Consider the following 18,760-nt stretch of genomic DNA (forward strand, 5'->3'; position numbering starts at 1 on the left):
ACACAGTCTTCCGCTACGCTATTCGCAAATCTGAAGTTGCGTATCTTAGGTCGACCCCCCCTAGTGTGGACCAGGGCTATGTAATTTAGGAGGCTGTCTTCTCATTTTCAGTAGACTTAGGTGAGTAGGAAACTAAGCTCCAGTCCCTTTCACTGAGGCATATTTGCTTAAATTAAATGTATATAGTTATAGCATACCCCTCCCCGGTAGCAAAAAGATGTACCAAATCTTGTGTAAAAGCTCTATTTAGTTGTAAATTAACATGTTTTAATGGTTATATTAACCAGTAATAATACACCTCTCTTAGAAAGTAACAGAAGTACAAATGGGAAAATTGATTAAAATTATTTAAATAATCAAGGCTTTTCACTTTGTGATTTACTTCAAAGCGCCCTACTAGATTCTCTCCTTATATTTATCCAAAATGATTGGACTACATTACTCTAATAAAAACAGCCATTTAGTGGCATAGAATTACTTGGAACTGCAGTTTAGGCTTGGTATTGTTTTATGAGGGAGGGAAGGAGAAAAATGAGCAGCGAGATAAATACGTTTGTTTCTTCGCTTAAAAAAAGAATGTTATCTTTACTTCCAAATACAAACACCTATGATACACTTTAGAATTCAGGCTTCCATCTAACATTGGAACATTTTTTGTTATTCAAATGCAGAATTAACTAATACTACAAGAGTGTCCAATAACTTATTTACTCAATTAAGCTATAAAACCATTAATAGCTGGGAAATTAATCAGGACCAGATATTTGGTTTTTTTTAATCAAATAGCTTCCTATGTTCAACAACTTTTCAGTAATAGTTACAGTTAACCATTTATGCTGTTTAATATATCTTCTGCTAGTACACAATGAATCCCCAACAGTATCATGAGAACAGTTTTAGCCTAGTAACTTTGTTGTCTACCACAGAAAGATTTTAAAAATTCCCTGTATGAATGAGTACACTTTTATTAGAGCTAGAACCAAAACCAATATGACAATCATTTCCAAATCAGAGAATCGCTGCATGGCAATTTACTTGACATATTATAATTTCAACCAGCAGATGTAACCTGTATTTTCAATTACATAAAGTTGTGAGCAAAAGAGCCAAGATAAAGTCAGTTTTGGTCATATGCCTATTTTAATCAGATAAATAAAAGTTGTCTGGTGAACTGAGGGTATATTTGCTCAGTGATTTATGGTACATGTTAAATCAGTTTAACATGCAAGTGTAGGATTTGGCCTTAAAACAGCACTCCCTCAGCTGTTAGATGATACAATAATGGTAAGTTATTTGAAAGATTACACTGATCACCTTTTGAGCACCTACAGAGAGTACACACAATGGAATACTAATTTGGCCTTGTTATGTACAAGAGCTGCTATTCAGTATTTTAAATTCCTTCATTTTAAAAGGAAGTGCAAACATTTAATTCTTGATGTGGGATCTTAGTATCTTTAAAGCGGTCTTTCAAAAAAATCAGCAGTTGGAAAACTTACTATTTTTGTAAAATAATTTAAATTGGATAGGAATGGAATCCAATCCTGGCTGAGACCTTCACGTAATACAAATATATAAAAATTAATCTCATCAAGTAGTTTACTATAGTTTCAAAGCCATAAATAACCTTCTCGTTCTTCTTTTCTGCATCCAGTGGCTGCTTTGGATTTTCTCTTCGAGCTGTCTGAATTATTTCATCCTCAGATACTTCAAGAACAGGCCGTCCATTAGGCTGCATATGTAATCAAAAATTTAAATCAGATTAAATCTGAGAGGGCAGGTGAAGCAAACCACAGAATGTAAGTTACATAATTACAAAGACAGTATGAGAGGTTTTCTTTGAAGCCAACTATAGTTCTATGCACTATGGGGAAAGAACCCAAATGCTAGCTTAATTACCTTTTAATGTAAAGCAATTTAGTTTTATATTTTCAAAGCTTATTTTCAAAATTTCTGAAGTCTGCTACTGTGGTTGTATATACTGTATGGAGTCAAGAAACAAGTACATGAACTAGTAAATATTCTAAATGCAGCTGGATAAAAATCAGACTAGTAGTTTCTACAGCTAGTCTGTTGAATAGCAACTGTCTTGCATATCGTAAACAAGCAGATTAAGAGTGAAGAAAAGCCTTGACATTTATAGTAATATCTATACCACACTGTAACCAATTATGTAGTGGAATATCATACAGCTTTACTATTTTTAATGTAAACAAACATGAAGTGGAGGACACCTGAAGTATTTTATCAATCTTTATATCGAGGGATAATATATAATTGCTCCTAGACAACAAAATATGCATCTGTAAAACTTTCAGGAACTTTAGGTCTGATCTAAACAACTGTAGCTTGGATTCCAAATAAGTTTTGCTAAACATCATAATTTTTAAAAAAAATTCTTCCTGATGAGGTTTAGGATTGTGTATATTGATAGCAATTACTTTAATACACATAAGTGAATGGGCATGTGCATTTATTTTCTCACATGTATAGACACAGAAGTATACGTAGAGTTCATGTGAGCAACTGCACAAGTACTCAATTGGAGCAGTGTCCTCTGCAGTATCTCACTGTAATGCAATAATTGCATAAGTACAGCAAACTATTTTCCAGTTAAGCCTCTGGAGCACGAGCCACAATTCTGTTTTGCCAAATGTATTGGGGGAGGGAGGAAGAAGGGGAGAGAGAAAATGGAGAAGTGTTTTCCCCTCAAACCAGTGACTACTTTTCAAAACATCAATTTTGTCAGACACCAAGTTCTTAAAACTACAAGTTGCAAATGTAGTAGGTTACCTATTTAAATTAAAAACAAAAATAAACCACACATACACACATGGATATGTACGCTATTAAAAATCTGAAGCTGGGTGAAATTTTTAAGACATTCACTGAAAAAAGCAGTTTTGGTCAACCCAAAACCATTCTCAAAATGTGACTCAAATAAATCATTTCAGCCAATGTTTCTGAAGGAGGGCCCCTCATGAACCATTCACAAGATGGTAAGAGGAGAAGAAGGTACATGTATAACTTTAGGCCTATTGGTTATGGCACTCACCTAGGATGTGAGAGACCTGGGTTTTAATTACCCTTTTTGTCACATTTATGTGGAGAAGGGATTTGAACTTGGATCTCCCACCTTACAGGAGAGCGCCCTAGCAACCAGGCCAAGATGGGATATTCTGGGTCTCTCTCAAGCTTTCCTGTTGAAGTTGCTCCACTGTGTATACATAATTAAATAATCATTGGAAAAGGCTCAGGAACTTGGGTCTCCCAGCTCCAAGGTAAGTACCCCAATCACTAGGCTATAGGAATCTCACATTCTGACCTGGCGACTATTCAAGTATTTTATGCAAAGCAGAACAGCTTCAACTTGAGAAAGAGAGAGACCTATACCAGAATAACTCATGGCCGAACAGCTAGCACTCGCCTGCAAATTCAAATTTCTTGTCAACATCAGACAGAGGGAAGAAATGAACCCCAGTTCACAAGTGATTTCCCTAACCACTGTGCTAAAGGTTATAAGGCAACACCACTTCCTGCTTCCAGCCAGTTTGGGAATCTAGTCTTATTTATTTTGCTTTCAGGTGGGAAAAAAAGCCCAGAAACTAAACCACCATTTTGTTTTTGTTGACCCAAATGTTTTCTTTGACTTGAAACGAATTGTGTGTCTACTTTTTTGATGTGCTCAAATTTTTTGGATTCAGTTCAACCTGAATTTTTTTTTTTTTTTTTAAATATTTTGGAACTGCCAGGGAACTGAAAAAAATCTGTAATTTGCAAGGCTCCACTTAAATCTGGATTATTTAAAAAAAACACTCCGAAATAAAGACCTCTGCACTTTTATTTAAAATATTTCTGCAGTACCCCTTACCTCTTTTCCCCACTCTTCTGACAGTCTTCAGTCAGACTGTTATTCCTAAGTGCTGTATTAGTACAAAGTAGTAATAAAGGACATTCTTGCTTCCACTTAGACCCAGAGACTTATTATAATTATTAGCCTACATCAACCTCCTTCTCCCACCTATAGAGCACAGAGAGAAAAAAGGGGCATGAAGGTTTAAAACAAACAAAAGGAAGTTCATGCAACAGTCAACTTGTGGAACTAGTTGCCAGGGGATGTTGTGAAGGTCAAAACTATAACAATTAAAAAAAATAATGAGGTAAGTTCATGGAGGACAGGTCCATCAATGGCTATTAGCCAAGATGGTCAGGAACGCAACCCCATGCTCTGGGTGTCCCTAACCCTTTGACTGCCTGATGCTGGGACTGGACAACAGGGGACAGATCATTTGATGATTGCCCTGGTCTTTTCATTCTCTTTGAAGCATCTGGCATTGGCCACTGTCGGAAGACAAGATACTGGGCTAGATGAACCATTGGTCTAACCCAATAGGGCCACTCTTATGAAGATTTCATCGCCTGCCTATATATCATTTAAGTTACGTTTCCATGATGTGTTTAGTCTGCATGGCATCTTATTTAAACTCATCTCCATGGGATAGGTTTCAGAGTAGCAGCCGTGCTAGTCTGTATTCGCAAAAAGAAAAGGAGTACTTGTGGCACTAAATAAGTCTCTAAGGTGCCACAAGTACTCCTTTTCTCCATGGGATAGGAGCTGCATCTTCATTTTTATTTGATAGTACCAAACATTCTTGACTGAGTTTATATTTTCTTCTACAGGATACAATTTTAACTAAGAATTAAAAATCATGTTTAATATTAATCTCAAGCGCTAGAACTAAAGTTGTTGCATTTAATTTTAGAACAGGTCAAACTGTATGTTAAATGGTATACGACTTTAATACCCACTGACAGATTCAACAAGAAACATTTGATAGATGGAAGAACTGCTACTTATTAGCACTTAAAGAAAAGGAGTACTTGTGGCACCTTAGAGACTAATCAATTTATTTGAGCATGAGCTTTCGTGAGCTACAGCTCACTTCATCGGATGCATACTGTGTTTCCACAGTATGCATCCGATGAAGTGAGCTGTAGCTCACGAAAGCTCATGCTCAAATAAACTGGTTAGTCTCTAAGGTGCCACAAGTACTCCTTTTCTTTTTGCGAATAAAGACTAACACGGCTGTTACTCTGAAACCTGTTATTAGCACTTAGTATATCTAGCTGTTACGCTGCCTTCATAACTATTCCAAGGCCAGATCTGCATTACAAACTTACATTGATATAACTGCGTCATTCAGGTTGTGAAAATCCACACTTCTGATCGACATAGCTATACAGTCCTAACCACTGGTGTGAACAGAGCTATGCTGATGGGAGAGCTTCTCCCATTGACAAAACTACTGCCTCTTGTGGAGGTGGATTAACCATGCCGATGGGAGTTCTCCCATCAGTATAGTAGCATCTTCACTAAAGCGCTGCAGCTGCACTGTTGTAGCTGTTTAAGTGTAGACCTGCCTCCTCAGTGACTTGACCTAGCAGATACATACTCTTCAGATTTTCATTCGTTATGCATTGTCTATTTGGAAAGCCAAAAATATAGAACTACTGTCCATTGCAACTGATTTAATGCCCAAGGGTGAACAGACACTGTCTGCACACAGGACGTGGTGCCAACTGTTGAGTGTGCATTTTTTGTGGGCCCTGAAGTGACATGAGTGAAAAGTGCTATTCTGCCTTATGGTGGCTTAAAGACTATGCTATCCTGCCTTCCTCTTCCTCTCAGTTTTCAACGGTCAGCTGAACAATTTTAGGGAACTTCAGGATTTAAACAAAAATTCTGAAAAAAATGTTACTAGAAGCGTACAGCCTTAACTGCAAATGGAAAGGTGGAATTCTGGATTCAAATCATCTTGAAAAATAGTTGTAATTTTTCCACATTTAAATATATCCTGAAAACAATTTTTTTTTAAATTATTTTCAGTCCTGAGATAGTCGCTACTAAAACTCAAACTCAGCCCTGTATCATAACAATTAAGTTTTCAAATTGTAGAACCTTTTCCAAGTCTCAAATTGATTGTTTTAGAACAAGACTAGGAGTTGATCCAACCTCACTTATGAAAGATTACTCCATTTGATCCTTTATTTAAATAGTAAAAAGTATCAAAATCTGCTATGTTACAGTATTCTTACACAGAACCCATGACACTTTCCATAGCATAGAACAGTGGTTCCCTATTATTGTTTTTAAACTAAAGGCAACCCATCAACTGCATTGTCTTTTTTTGAGTCCCACCCAGGATCCAAATTCAAGGGGGAGCAAAAACCAGAGACCAGCATCATCCTCAGCCTCCCAAGGGGACACCAACCACCAGCAGCTGCAGCGAGGCAGCCGCGTCGCTGCGGGGAGAAGCTGCTCTGGGGCCTGCTCCGACCAGCCCGGGGCAGGGGGTTAACGGTAAGACTAACGCTTACTGGTTAACTGTTTAATAGTTTACATCCCTACCGTCAATATAATAAAACCACCTCAACGAGTAGCAGTAGCTATGTTGGCGGGAGAAGCTCTCCCATTGACAGTGCCATGCAAATGAGCGCTTATGCCAGCGAAACTTATGTCACTCAGAGGCGTGGTTTTTTTCATATCCCATGTCATAAATATAAAGGGAAGGGTAAACACCTTTAAATCCCTCTGGCCAGAGGAAAAACCCTTTCGCCACGTCAAGGTTCCTTCCCCACTCTGAACTCTAGGGTACAGATGTGGGGACCTGCATGAAAAACCCCCTAAGCTTATTTTTATCAGCTTAGGTTAAAACTTCCCCAAGGTATCCTAGCTTCTTAACCCTTTACAGGTGAAAGGGTTTTTCCTCTGGCCAGGAGGGATTTAAAGGTGTATACCCTTCCCTTTATATTTATGACACCTCTAGAACAACGTAAGTTTTGCCGACATTGGTGGTAATGTAGACATGGCCTTAGGCTTAGTCCTGCAGGGGACAGTAGCCACTGCTGTGGGACAAGCTCATTATCCAATATCCCCACTCTCCCCCAAGGCCTCCCCTCTGCACCAGGCCCATGACACATCTTGAACCTTCCCACAAACAGAACATGCAGCATTGTTTCGTATACTTAGCTAAACAAACCCATCCATCCAGCTAGGGTTGGTACATGGTCAAACCACAGGACTATGGTATACTCTGGTGTGGTGGTCTCTATCAATTCATCCCGTTGAAACTATTCTACAATGTATAAATAAACTTTAAAAAGGGATAACAGTGAATAGTCATTATAAATGCCTATGAAGTGCCACCATGAATGATTATCACCTGGTGACCTAGGATGTGGGGGAGACAAGCTGAAGTCCCTGCTCCAATGACTAATTATTTATACAAAGTGGAATAGCTTCTGGAGGAAGAACAGAGACCCACACTAATATATTCCACAGCCCAGTAGTTTGGGCACTCTCCTGAGATGGGGGAGACTTGTGTTCAACATCAGACAGAGGGGGAATTCCACAGCACAGGCGAGTGCCTTAATCACTGGGCACTGATGAAGGTGACACTACTACTAATTCCTCATCCTCCAGCTGATTTGTGAATCTAACCTTTTAAAAAGAAAAAAAAATCCCTTTTGGGTTGAACAGAATGTGTTCCATTTGGCCTGAATTTTTTTTTTCTTTTTCAATTTTCTGAAATTTTTTTGCATTTGATTCAAACTGAATTTTTTTTTCAAAACTGCCTGTGAACTGAAAAAGTCAGTTATTAGCCCAGCTTTGTTCACTGGAGAAAAGAGTTTAAAATTGAAGGCTATGGGAAAGTGAGTAACTCCCCTTGCACCAGCTAGAAAGCAGAGCAGTGTTAGCAAAGAACCCCACCGAACCCTGTAGGAGGGTTCTGGGATTGGAGGTGAAAAAAAATAAGTCTTAAGAGGAGATAAAGAGAATGCTTGTGCTCCCTGCCAGCAGCAAGAGAAGGCATGTGCTTCACGATTATTACTCATCTCGTAAGCAGAGGAGACGAAAGATGGAGCCCTCACAAGCAAGATCCAGGGACAGCACACCTTGGTAATAATCCCTATAGACTCCTCTTTCAAGCACCTGGCAGAGGCAGAGATTGACTTCTCCACTGGATGTTGACTCCAAACAGTGAGCTATCCCCATCTTTTGAATCAATCTATGGCTAGTAAGTTTGGTCCTCTGGCTAGTAGCAAAGGTATTACTGGAGATTACTACTGTCATAATGAAATATACTCACTAAATAGTTTTGGCTATTTGACTAGCTAACATTAATTTATATTAGAAACTTTAGATTGGATATTATTTGACTAGCATACTGGCAAGTAGTACACAACTGTTTTATTCCTTTAAGTTGCAAGGAGTATAGCTGTAGTGGTGTTCTTTACTCTACGTATGGGTGGTAAGCGTCAGGTAAATTTTTCAAGCCCTGCATGCAGTAATACATGAAAGTCGTAGGTTACCTGCCACAGTGAAAGCTCAGTAATTAAATCGAATATTAAATTTTATATATTTATTTTTAACTAGACATTGGTAGTTTTCATCTCATACAGATATATATGTCCACACAGCGTTGTATTCACATTTTGATCAGTTTATTTTTAAAATGATACTACAGCTTAAAATATTTAACCTTATTTAAAATTTGACAACACTGGAAGGATTAACAAACTACTGGGACAGAGCCTGATAATTTTTTTTCATGAGAAACAGGGTTAACTGGATTAGATGCATAATAAAGAACAGCATAGTTAATTACATGTATCATTGTGTGTGTATATATTTATGGATTCAGTATGTGTATTTTCTTTTACAAAAGATTTGTGTTCATCGGGAATTAAAAATAATAGAAGTAATTTTTTAAAGATGACAATACACTTATTAAAAACTCAAGTACTTTGGTGGAAGGATATGTGTTTAAGTTAGTAAATGGGCTTGGTCCCTTTTGTTTCTTGATGAAGAAGGCCTCAAACGTCTGTTAATCATTTTTGCTTTTCTTTTTCTTAGATATATAAAGAATGTCAAGTCTATTCTTTCCTGATTGCTGGGGGACATCCTGGAGGACTCAGATGTGTGCGCCTTCACTGAATAAGCAGGATTTTGAATCTTTAACAAATATACCCGCTCTCTAAAATGGTAATTAATCAAAGTTTTAAACAGTCTGAATAAATACCCTCCCCTTCCAGTTTCTCAGCTTTCACTCTATGGATTCTTAAAAGGTAATAATTTCACTGGTTCTTGGTCACCACAGAGTTTTCCAGGAGTGAAGACTTTAATTTCTAATTATAAAAAAAAGGAGGAATACCCACTTAGCCATTCTTCTTCACATAGCAAAGAACCAGAAAAAGGTATAAGCCCAGTTTCTTTCCACTTTGCAGATCAGTTAAACTCTCACTTATTTAGATCTTATGAGAGGCAACTGAAAGGCAAGTTTATAACAGGTCAAATGACATCTACTCCACTTTTTTCCATCCTATGTCAGCAAAAACAGCATTAAAACTATTTAGCCAAAGCAGAAAGCTACAGACCAACCGGTCTAGGACCCAAACCTCTGACAAGAAAGGAAGAGCTTTAGAAGGGTGTGCAGTAACTTGATGCATGAGATTAGTTTGCTCACTAGCTGAAAGTACAGCAAAGCAAGCAATATCAAAAACAAGGTGGATGAGGTAATATCTTTTATTGGACTAACTTCTGCTGGTGAGAGAAGCTTTCAAGCCCCAGAGAGCTCTTCTTCAGGTCTGGGAAAGATGTCACTTAAAACTGCCTTCACGAAACAAGGACGTTCCACCAGAGAAGTAGATCGCTTTAAGGAACACACCACCCCAATACCCCAAGAGAACTTGCTTCAATACAGAAATAAAACCTGCTCCAACCACACACCCCTAGTTATTACCTACCACCTCAAAATAGAAGCCATGCAGTGTATCATCAAACTACAACCCAAACTTGATGGGGACCACATCCTGAAAGAAATCTTTCCTGAACCCCCACTTTTGGCCTTCAGACAATCCCCCACCCCCACCATCATCATCAGAAGCAAACTCTCCAGAAACCAGGACACACCAACTCAAAGCAACACCAGACCTTGCCACAAGAGATGCAAAACCTGAAGACCTATCTCCACTGCTACAATGATCAACACACCTTTCAAGATCCATGGATTCTACACATGCCTATCACAACATGTTGTATACCTCATCCAGTGCACTAAATGCCCCAACAATTACATGGGTGAATCCAGATAATCATTATGCTCTCAAATGAACTTGCACAGGGAAATGATAAGACAAAAACTACCTGTAGGTGAACAAATCACTCATCCTCAAGGGAAATCTGCACAATACTTTCACAAGACAAGCCTGGGAGCTTAAATTCATAACTCTGCTAGACACTAAAAATCGTGGATTGAACAGACACACTGGATTAATGGCTTATTACAACAATCTGTAACCCACTAACCCCATCTTTTTGTCCTATGACTGAGATGTTAACTGGCCACTCAACCTTGAATGGTGCTTTAGAATATGAGCTACCTATTTATACCAAACAATCTGTTCTACCTTGCATTTACCTGTGAAACTCTGAGTACCTTTCCCAGACCTGAAGAACTGTGTGTGACTTGAAAACTTGTCTTTCTCGCCAACAGAAGTTGGTCCAATAAAAGATATTACCTCACCCTCTTTGTCACTAATATCCTGGGATGGACATGGCTACAGCTATGCTACAATATCAAAAACAGACAGTTACCTACACATTGTGATATTTAAAGACTGAAAAAATGCAATGGAATTTTAAAGTGGTTTCTTAAGAAACAGCTTTACTTACTTGAGATTATCCTTAGTACACTTATCACACCCACCAAGTCTCCCTCATTTAGAAAAAAGAAAAGGAGTACTCATGGCACCTTAGAGAGACTAACAAATTTATTTGAGCATAAGCTTTCATGAGCTACAGCTCACTTCATCGGCTGCATTCTGTACGAGTTTTTTCAAGAAGTTGATAGATTTCCACTCCATACGGCTAAATTCAGTGCCTTGCATAATGACAGGTTTCAGAGTAGCAGCCGTGTTAGTCTGTATTCGCAAAAAGAAAAGGAGTACTTGTGGCACCTTAGAGACTAACAAATTTGTGCATAAGCTTTCGTGAGCTACAGCATCCGATGAAGTGAGCTGTAGCTCACAAAAGCTTATGCTCAAATATATTTGTTAGTCTCTAAGGTGCCACAAGTACTCCTTTCCTCATTTAGAAATCGCTTTTAGATTATTAAAGTGTGTTCCTCTATGGATTATCGATTTTGCTCTATCTTTTCAATGAGACATGCAAAATTTTGAGTTGTCAACTCAATCTCAAAGTCTGTTGCTTATTGCTACTGTTTACAGTACTTGTTCACTTGTCTGGACTCTGTAATAAACTTAAAAAAACCTAAGCTTGTTGAGTGAAGAGGGGTAAACCTCTAACTTCTGTAGAGTTAAAGCTTTATTAAATTAAAAGGTAATTAAATCTCAAGACCTCAGGATTTCTTAGAAAAATTCCTAAAGATGAACAAATGCTGTCCCATCTCCCTGCAAAAAGCTTCAATGCATTTACTGCTACTCAAAGCTTTCCAAGTAGCAAAGCAATTGACAGGAAATCATCCGATGAAGTGAGCTGTAGCTCACGAAAGCTCATGCTCAAATAAATTGGTTAGTCTCTAAGGTGCCACAAGTACTCCTTTTCCTTTTGACAGGAAATCGGCACTCTCACATGAGCTATTCATAATCCAAAGAAACATGCAAATACCAAATCAGTTTCACCCTGCAGCTACTTAGCAAACCTACAGCACTAGGACTACTTGCCCCTAGACTTCACCAGCAGCCCCCTCTCACACCAGCGTCCACCTTGCAGCACGATGGTAAGTTTTTCAAACTCTCGATATAAACAAAACATCTAAAACAAGAATGTTGTGGCAGTTTTACTTTAATCTGAAACTCACTGCTCAAATTACGGATCATGCTTCTTTCCACCTCCAAATGCCACTGTGAAGCCCACCCACCCCGTCAGTAAGACCTCTCCCCCCTCCACCCCTTCGCTCACCCTGGCCGCCCCTTTCTCCACAAGTCTCTTCTTGTTCCGTTTCTTCTGCTCCTCAGCCTTCAGCAGCAGCGCGGCCGGAGCCGCCTTGTTGGGGACGCCGCCACCTGTCAGGCCCAGGGCTGCCGCCTCGTCGTCTTCTTCCCGGCCGGCCAGGCTCCGCGGCTGCTTCCTGCGGGAGCCCGTTGCGCATACCACGGCCCAGAACAGCCCCAGCAGCAGCAGCAGCCCCAGGGCGGCCGCGGCGAGCAGCACGAGCCAGCTCGGGAGGCCCTGCGGCTCGAGGCCCAGCTCCAGACCAAGCTCTGTGCGCAGCAGGCCCAGCCCGACCGACAGCGCGTCCCGCACCTGGGCCGACACCTCCTCGGCCTGCTGGGCCAGCGCCTCCTGCCAGCTCCGCGCAGCCATCGCTGCTCCCACCCCGGAGGGGCCGAAACCGAGCGCGGGGCGGGTGCTCAAGCCGAGCGCATTTCCCGCTGCCGGGCCCGCACGGGCAGAGCCGGGACCCGCAGCCGGGCCGCCCGCTGCGGCTGAGGGCAGGACTGAGTCGCTGGGAGCGGCCCGCTCAGCTCTGCGACGTCTCGCTCTATCCCCGCCCCCGGCTCGAGTGCAACGTCACCTCTCAGGCTCCGCTGGACGTCGGCGGACGGCGGCCGCGCAACGTCCCGCCGCACGCGGGGCGCAGGGTGACGTAGGGGCGGGGAAGTGGCGCGTGCACCCTCCTCAGGTCTGGCCTAGAGGGGAGTTACGGGCGCGTGCGCTGTTACTGTCTCCCCTCCCCGTCGCCAGGGCTCCAGCCGCTCCCCCCCTAGAGCTGTCAATCTACCCCCCCCCAGCGGGGCGGAGCGAGTCACCAGCTCCACGTGGCACGGAGAGCTCTGGCTGCCGTCTGCCCCATGCTACTGGGGACCGCGAGCCCCGGCTGGTGCGGGGGCCCGGGGCGTGACCACGAGCCACTGAATCATTTTCTTCCCGAGGTGCCTTGGAGCCCACGCTGCCGCTAGGAGGGGCCAGCATTGAGTTACACATTGGCAGGGTGGGACACCCCAAGAGCCCCTTGCTTGCTCGAGGGAAGCGCAATGCCCCGCAGACTCTCAGCAGCCCCCCCGTCTGTTGTGGGGGCCAGGATGTATCCCTCCTTTTTTTGAGGGGCTCTTCCACTGGTCCTCTTCCTGCCACAATCTTTGCTAACTGTCTGCTGCCCTTGATTGTGAGCCTACAACTTCCACAGAGTTTGGCCTTAAATGTTAAATTGCCTTTGTTTTAATCAAAAACTGCAAAAATAATTTTTGCTGAAGTAAGGTGGGCTAGGTCTAGTCTGTCAGTAATATCCCTCCAGATAAATTCAACTCAAATCAAAAGTTCTTATAGACCATTGCTCTTCATGATGAAGAATTTTTGTGCCTGAATGAATGACATGGTGAGATTGCCAGTATGGGCAGTACCAGCTTATATATTATGCTGGCAAGTGGCTAGAGATCATCATTGCCCATCATGCTGTATTCGCAAAAAGAAAAGGAGTACTTGTGGCACCTTAGAGACTAACCAATTTATTTGAGCATGAGCTTTCGTGAGCTACAGCTCACTTCATCGGATGCATACTATGGATGCATACTTTCCACAGTATGCATCCGATGAAGTGAGCTGTAGCTCACAAAAGCTCATGCTCAAATAAATTGGTTAGTCTCTAAAGGTGCCACAAGTACTCCTTTTCTTTTTGTAGTAACCATGTCATCCCCGTCCCCCCCAGCTGAATTTGGTGTATAGATGGGACTTTGGGAAAATCTGTTGTAATTGTAAAATAAAACAGACAAATCAGGCTTTGCTTGATTAGTTTTTCATCTTGAATACTGCATGCAGATGCGATCACCCCATCTCAAAAAGATATATTGGCACTGGAAAAGGTTCAGAAAAGGGCAACAAAAATATGAGGGGTATGAAACAGCTTCCATATGAAAATAAATTAATAAGATTGGAACTTTTCAGCTTGGAAAAGAGATGACTAAGTGGGGATATGATGGAGGCCTATAAAATCATGACTGGTGTGGAGAAAGCAAATAAGGAAGTGTTACTTACTCCTCATAACATATGAACTAGGGGTCACCAAATGAAATTAATAGGCAGCAGGTTTAAAAACAAACAAAAGGAAGTATTTCTTCAAACAACACACAGTCAACCTGTGGAACTCTTTGCCAGAGGATGTTGTGAAGGCCAAGATTATAACAAGGTTCAAAAAAGAACGAGATACGTTCATGGAGGATAAGTCCATCAATGGCTATTAGCCAGGATGAATCGAAATGGTGTCCCTAGCCTCTGTTTGCCAGAAGCTGGGAATGGGCGACGGGATGGATCACTTGATTACCTGTTCTATTCATTCCCTCTGTGGCACCTGACATTGGGCACTATCAGGATACTGAGCTAGCTGGACCTTTGGTCCGACCCAATATGTCCGTTCTTATGCTCTTAGTCATTTCACACTGTACTTTTGAAAGCTATAGTGGATACTTCTAAATCTCTTGAATTTTGTGAGAAACACTCTAGACCATCTTTACTTTTAAGGGTTAGATCAGCAGCTCTGTTTTAAGTGCTGGGGTGGGTTTCTTTACACCTTAAATGTATTTGTGCATGATGCTTTTTTAAGTTTAAAAGTAACATCATCTACATGTTTTCACGTAGTAGGACATCTAATTAATTACTAAGTGCCAGATTTTCAACAGGACTCAGCACCCACAATCGGCCAAATTGTCAAACAAGGTCATCATGTCAGGTGCTAAACTCTTTTGAAAATCTGGCCCTTATTTTTGAAACTCTGACCCCAGTTGTGAGTGCTGGACACTTGAGAAATCTGACCATCAGGTGTCGAGTTCATACAGAATTTTAACCCTCAGATCCTAACTCCTGGCTTTGCTGTGCTTCCAAAGCAATTGCATTCCACTCTCTATGGGCCAGATTCTTTTCTGATGAAATTCTTCTGAAGTCAGTGAGGCTACACCACAGATTAATTTGGCCCACTGTTTCCATCTGTATCTTTATTTATCAATGGTTTTCATAACTACAGTCATCACATCCTACCTGCAGTCATCTCATCATGTTTTTATTAAAAATGCATTGGGTACATCAGTAGTCAAGAAATTAGGGCATAATACAAACAAACTTTTCATTTATTTTAATAGTATAATTACAGCTCAGATGACATTGAATACTGATGTCTCGGCTTTTATATTGTGAATACAAAAAAATCTTTCATTTGCAAATATTTATTGGCAATAAAAGTTCTGGCAGTATTTTTTTGTGAAATATCTTGCTCCATGTTACCAACTCTGTAGACTGGCAGCCAAGTGCTGCTTCATTATCTGTAATTTACTTTAATTTTACAGATTGCCAAGAGAGTTCATGGTGATCACAAGCAGAAAAATGGGGCTTTTTACCAGTAACTATTTAACATAGTTTTGGTAAGCTTTTACGAGTAAATGTTGATTTAATTGAAAATGAGAAAGCTTGGCGGTATATAGCCCCTGGGTGCTTTAGGATACACTGTGCACATCTAATGAAAGGCTTTGGTATGAATACTATAGTGTTCATTATAGACCCAATTCAGCCACCGTTAACATGATGAGTAGGACCTTACTCTGCGAGTAGTTCCATTGATTAAGGTGCTACTCTGTGAGTGTAAAGGTGGCAGAATTGGGCCCTATATGTGAAAATGATCAGCCAACAATGGTGGCATTTGTGAATCAACTTGCAGAAGTGACACAAATATTTTAAATACAAAATAAACAATGCAATTACTTGAGAAAAGTATTTTCTTTGAATCTGAGGTTACCATTCAGGCAACAACAATGTACATACTTTTCAAAACACAAACTACAGTGTACTTCTTTAATAAGAGTCACATCTGTCCTGGATGATTTGATTCTTATAAGTGGTTGATTTTTACAAGCAGAGTATTTTATTAGTATAGGAATGATTTTGTCCCAGTGGTTTTGATGACTATATGCGGTTGATTCTTATTTTAGTGATTCTTATAAATGGAGTCCCCTTAATATAAGAGCTAGGTATTAGTACTATTATAATAAACTAGCATATGCAGGAAAACATTGCAAGAACTCAGGCCAAGGCCAAATTCCAAAATATAACTGATTGAACCCTGAGAAGGACCAGAGCTATCTAAAAGCAGCAGTGTGGCATCACCAAGCAGCACTGATAACAGCACAGTTCTGGGAAATAGATTTGTCCAGATCTAGTTTTGAGGGGATAAAAAGGTGTGTTTTAAAACCATGTTAGCTGCCTTAGCTAGCCAACCCTATTTGAAGAGGGTCTTTGTTCAGGTCTCTTAAATTGACAAAACAATAAATTAAGCAAAAATCAAAATAGGAGATTTTTATTCCAAAACACAAAGCCTTCCACCATAACAAAAGGTGTGAATTAAAACTGAGATTGTTATTTCAGTGCAAGTCTGTGTCATTCAGCCTTACAGGGTGGAATGAGTACATCAGAACTCCAGATACTATCTTGGTTATCCATTGAATACCAAATCTAATGTAATATTCTCATACTATTCTTCAAAGCTGTTAATAGGCTTGACCCGAGCTATTTCAAGGACTCTGGCCCAGATCTTCAAATGGATTTGGCACCTAAACTCCCATTAAAATCATTGTAAGTTAGGTGCGTAGATACCTTTGAGGATTTGGGCCTCTCTCTCTTTCTGCTAACACGATCTCCCATGTCAATTACATTTTTCAGGGAAAATGGAAACGTCCCCTGGAAATCTCACCTCTTCAATATAGCATTCCCCAGGGCATGCAGCAGCAGAAAATAGGACTGCACATTCCAAAATTAGAAGCAGGTGATTAAAGTAAAGAGCAGGATTGAAACATGGAATATCATGAACATATTTCTTTGCTCCCTCTTCTGTCATCTCTCCTCTCCCTGTCGACGTTCTCTGTTTCACCATGATTATTATCAAACAACCCCTCAGATATCTTTTCACAATTTACTGTTCCCTCTTCCAAGGCTGCAGGTGCTCCCCTGGAAACAGAACTGGTGCACCAGGAGTTGTGGCAAAATTCCTGGGGGACTGCACATCTGGCAAGGAGCTCCGTGCCACTGGCGGCAGGGAGTCTGTTGCTATGTGGATCCTCTGATACCCATTTCATGAGGAGGTGGGTTCATCACAAGAGTGCATGGCTACCTCAGCCAGTAGACTGATGTAGCCTTATCACAGCAGCACTGCAGTTGCTCTATGGGCTGCGGGGGGAAGGTGCCTTCCCATTTTCTCCCCTTCATATCTGCTATTCAGGCTGGATGTTAGGGAAAAGATTTGTGCCTTAAATGTAGCTCTTGCTCAGCTAGTAATATATTTGTGAGAGAATGCCTCCTGCCATCTCTTCCCGTCTAAAACTGTGTCTAGACCACAGAGCCTCTGCCAGCATAGCTAGCAGTAGACGCAGCATATGCCAACAGAACAAGGAGTTCTGCCAGTGTAGGAACACCACCCCTTCTAATGACATTAACTAGGCAGACCGAAGCCCTCTTTTGTTGGCATACCTGCCAAGTTTTGTGCAGCCTATGTGTGAAATTATATACATTTAGTTGATTAATTAGCATATAATCAAAAACGTCATCTTCCAAAGATTATGGGTGCTGGCGAAAGGCATTGTCTAGAAAGCCATGGTGAATGAAGTTCTCTTTATCTACACAGCAGCAGAGGCCAAGTTTTCCATATAATCTGCCCAGTCATCATACCTCAGTCCTGATCTATGGGGGGCCTTCCTCTCAGAATAACAGGGACAGTTCAGTCTCTATTGCCTTATGCAGTTCTTGGCCTCTCTGCTCAGTCTACCATTAAGTGCAAAGTGAAGTTGTGAGTTTGGAATGGTGGAGCTAGAACACAGTCCCATTAAACTCATCTCAGATAGGAGCCACAAAATATCAATCAGAGGGGGCAATTTTTAATCCCTTCTGAAATGAGCTGGATTAAAAACCAATGACCTACAGATGAGAGGCTCCATATTTTATTAGCAATTTTCTGAGGCATCCACTCCCCTAGTAAGGAGTAATATAAGATTTATTTCTTAAAATTTTCCAACTAGCTCAGCTCAAAAGATTGTGCAGAGGAGGAAGTGGGGAGGGGGCTGTACAGGATTGCACTGATGAGGAGAAAGGGAAAGGACCTTGAGAGGTCATGCAGAGGAGTGGACCACAAGGATGAGGAAGAGAAGGATCCATGAGGGATTGTATGAAGGGGGAAGTCACAAAGAGTTGTGTGGGGCCACAACAAGGGGTCGTGCAGAGGAAGATGAGTGGGGGCCATGAGGGACATTGCAGAGGAAAGATTATGAGGGAACATGCAGAGGTGAAGGGGCCATGAGAGATCACATGGGGGAAGACGAGGGGCCATGGGAGATTGTGTGGAGGAAGAAAGAGCCCCTTCTTCATGATGGATCATTTGGAGAAAGAGAAGGAAGGAACCATGAGGGACTGCATGGAGGAAGGAACAGTAGGGACCAGGAGGGACCCTGCAGAGAAGGAGCCATTATGACAGTGTGCTTGGAAAAAGAAGGAAGAGCATCCACAAGGGATGGCCCAGGGGAAGAAGAGGAGGAGGGATGACTAGCGGTCAAGCAGAGGAAGTATTACAAAGGAACGCACAGAGGAAGAGGGGCCACAGGAGTTCATGCAGAGGTGGGAAAAAAGGACCATGCTGAGGAAGAAGAGTGATTGGGAGAGGTTGTGTGGAGGTGGAAGACGAGGGACTGTGCTGAGGAAGAGGAATGACTG

General features: G+C 41.3%; 1 protein-coding gene across 2 annotated transcripts in view; it reads right to left on the reverse strand.

The window, feature by feature from the left end:
• The window catches only part of MTDH (metadherin), a 51,549-nt gene extending 39,012 nt beyond the window's left edge, over positions 1–12,537 (reverse strand). Inside the window, exons 1-2 of one of the 2 annotated variants that reach the window (XM_074944061.1) lie at positions 11,984–12,537; positions 1,628–1,732 (exon numbers count right to left, since the gene is read on the reverse strand). In XM_074944061.1, coding sequence (XP_074800162.1) covers positions 1,628–1,732; positions 11,984–12,388 — 510 coding nt within the window. In that variant the 5' untranslated portion in view covers positions 12,389–12,537. The remainder of the gene's footprint in view (positions 1–1,627; positions 1,733–11,983) is intronic. The other variant, XM_074944060.1, reaches the window with a different exon arrangement.
• Positions 12,538–18,760: the final 6,223 nt, after the last annotated feature.

This window comes from Natator depressus, chromosome 2, assembly GCF_965152275.1.
Source record: "Natator depressus isolate rNatDep1 chromosome 2, rNatDep2.hap1, whole genome shotgun sequence".
In the NCBI taxonomy this organism is placed as follows: domain Eukaryota; kingdom Metazoa; phylum Chordata; order Testudines; family Cheloniidae; genus Natator; species Natator depressus.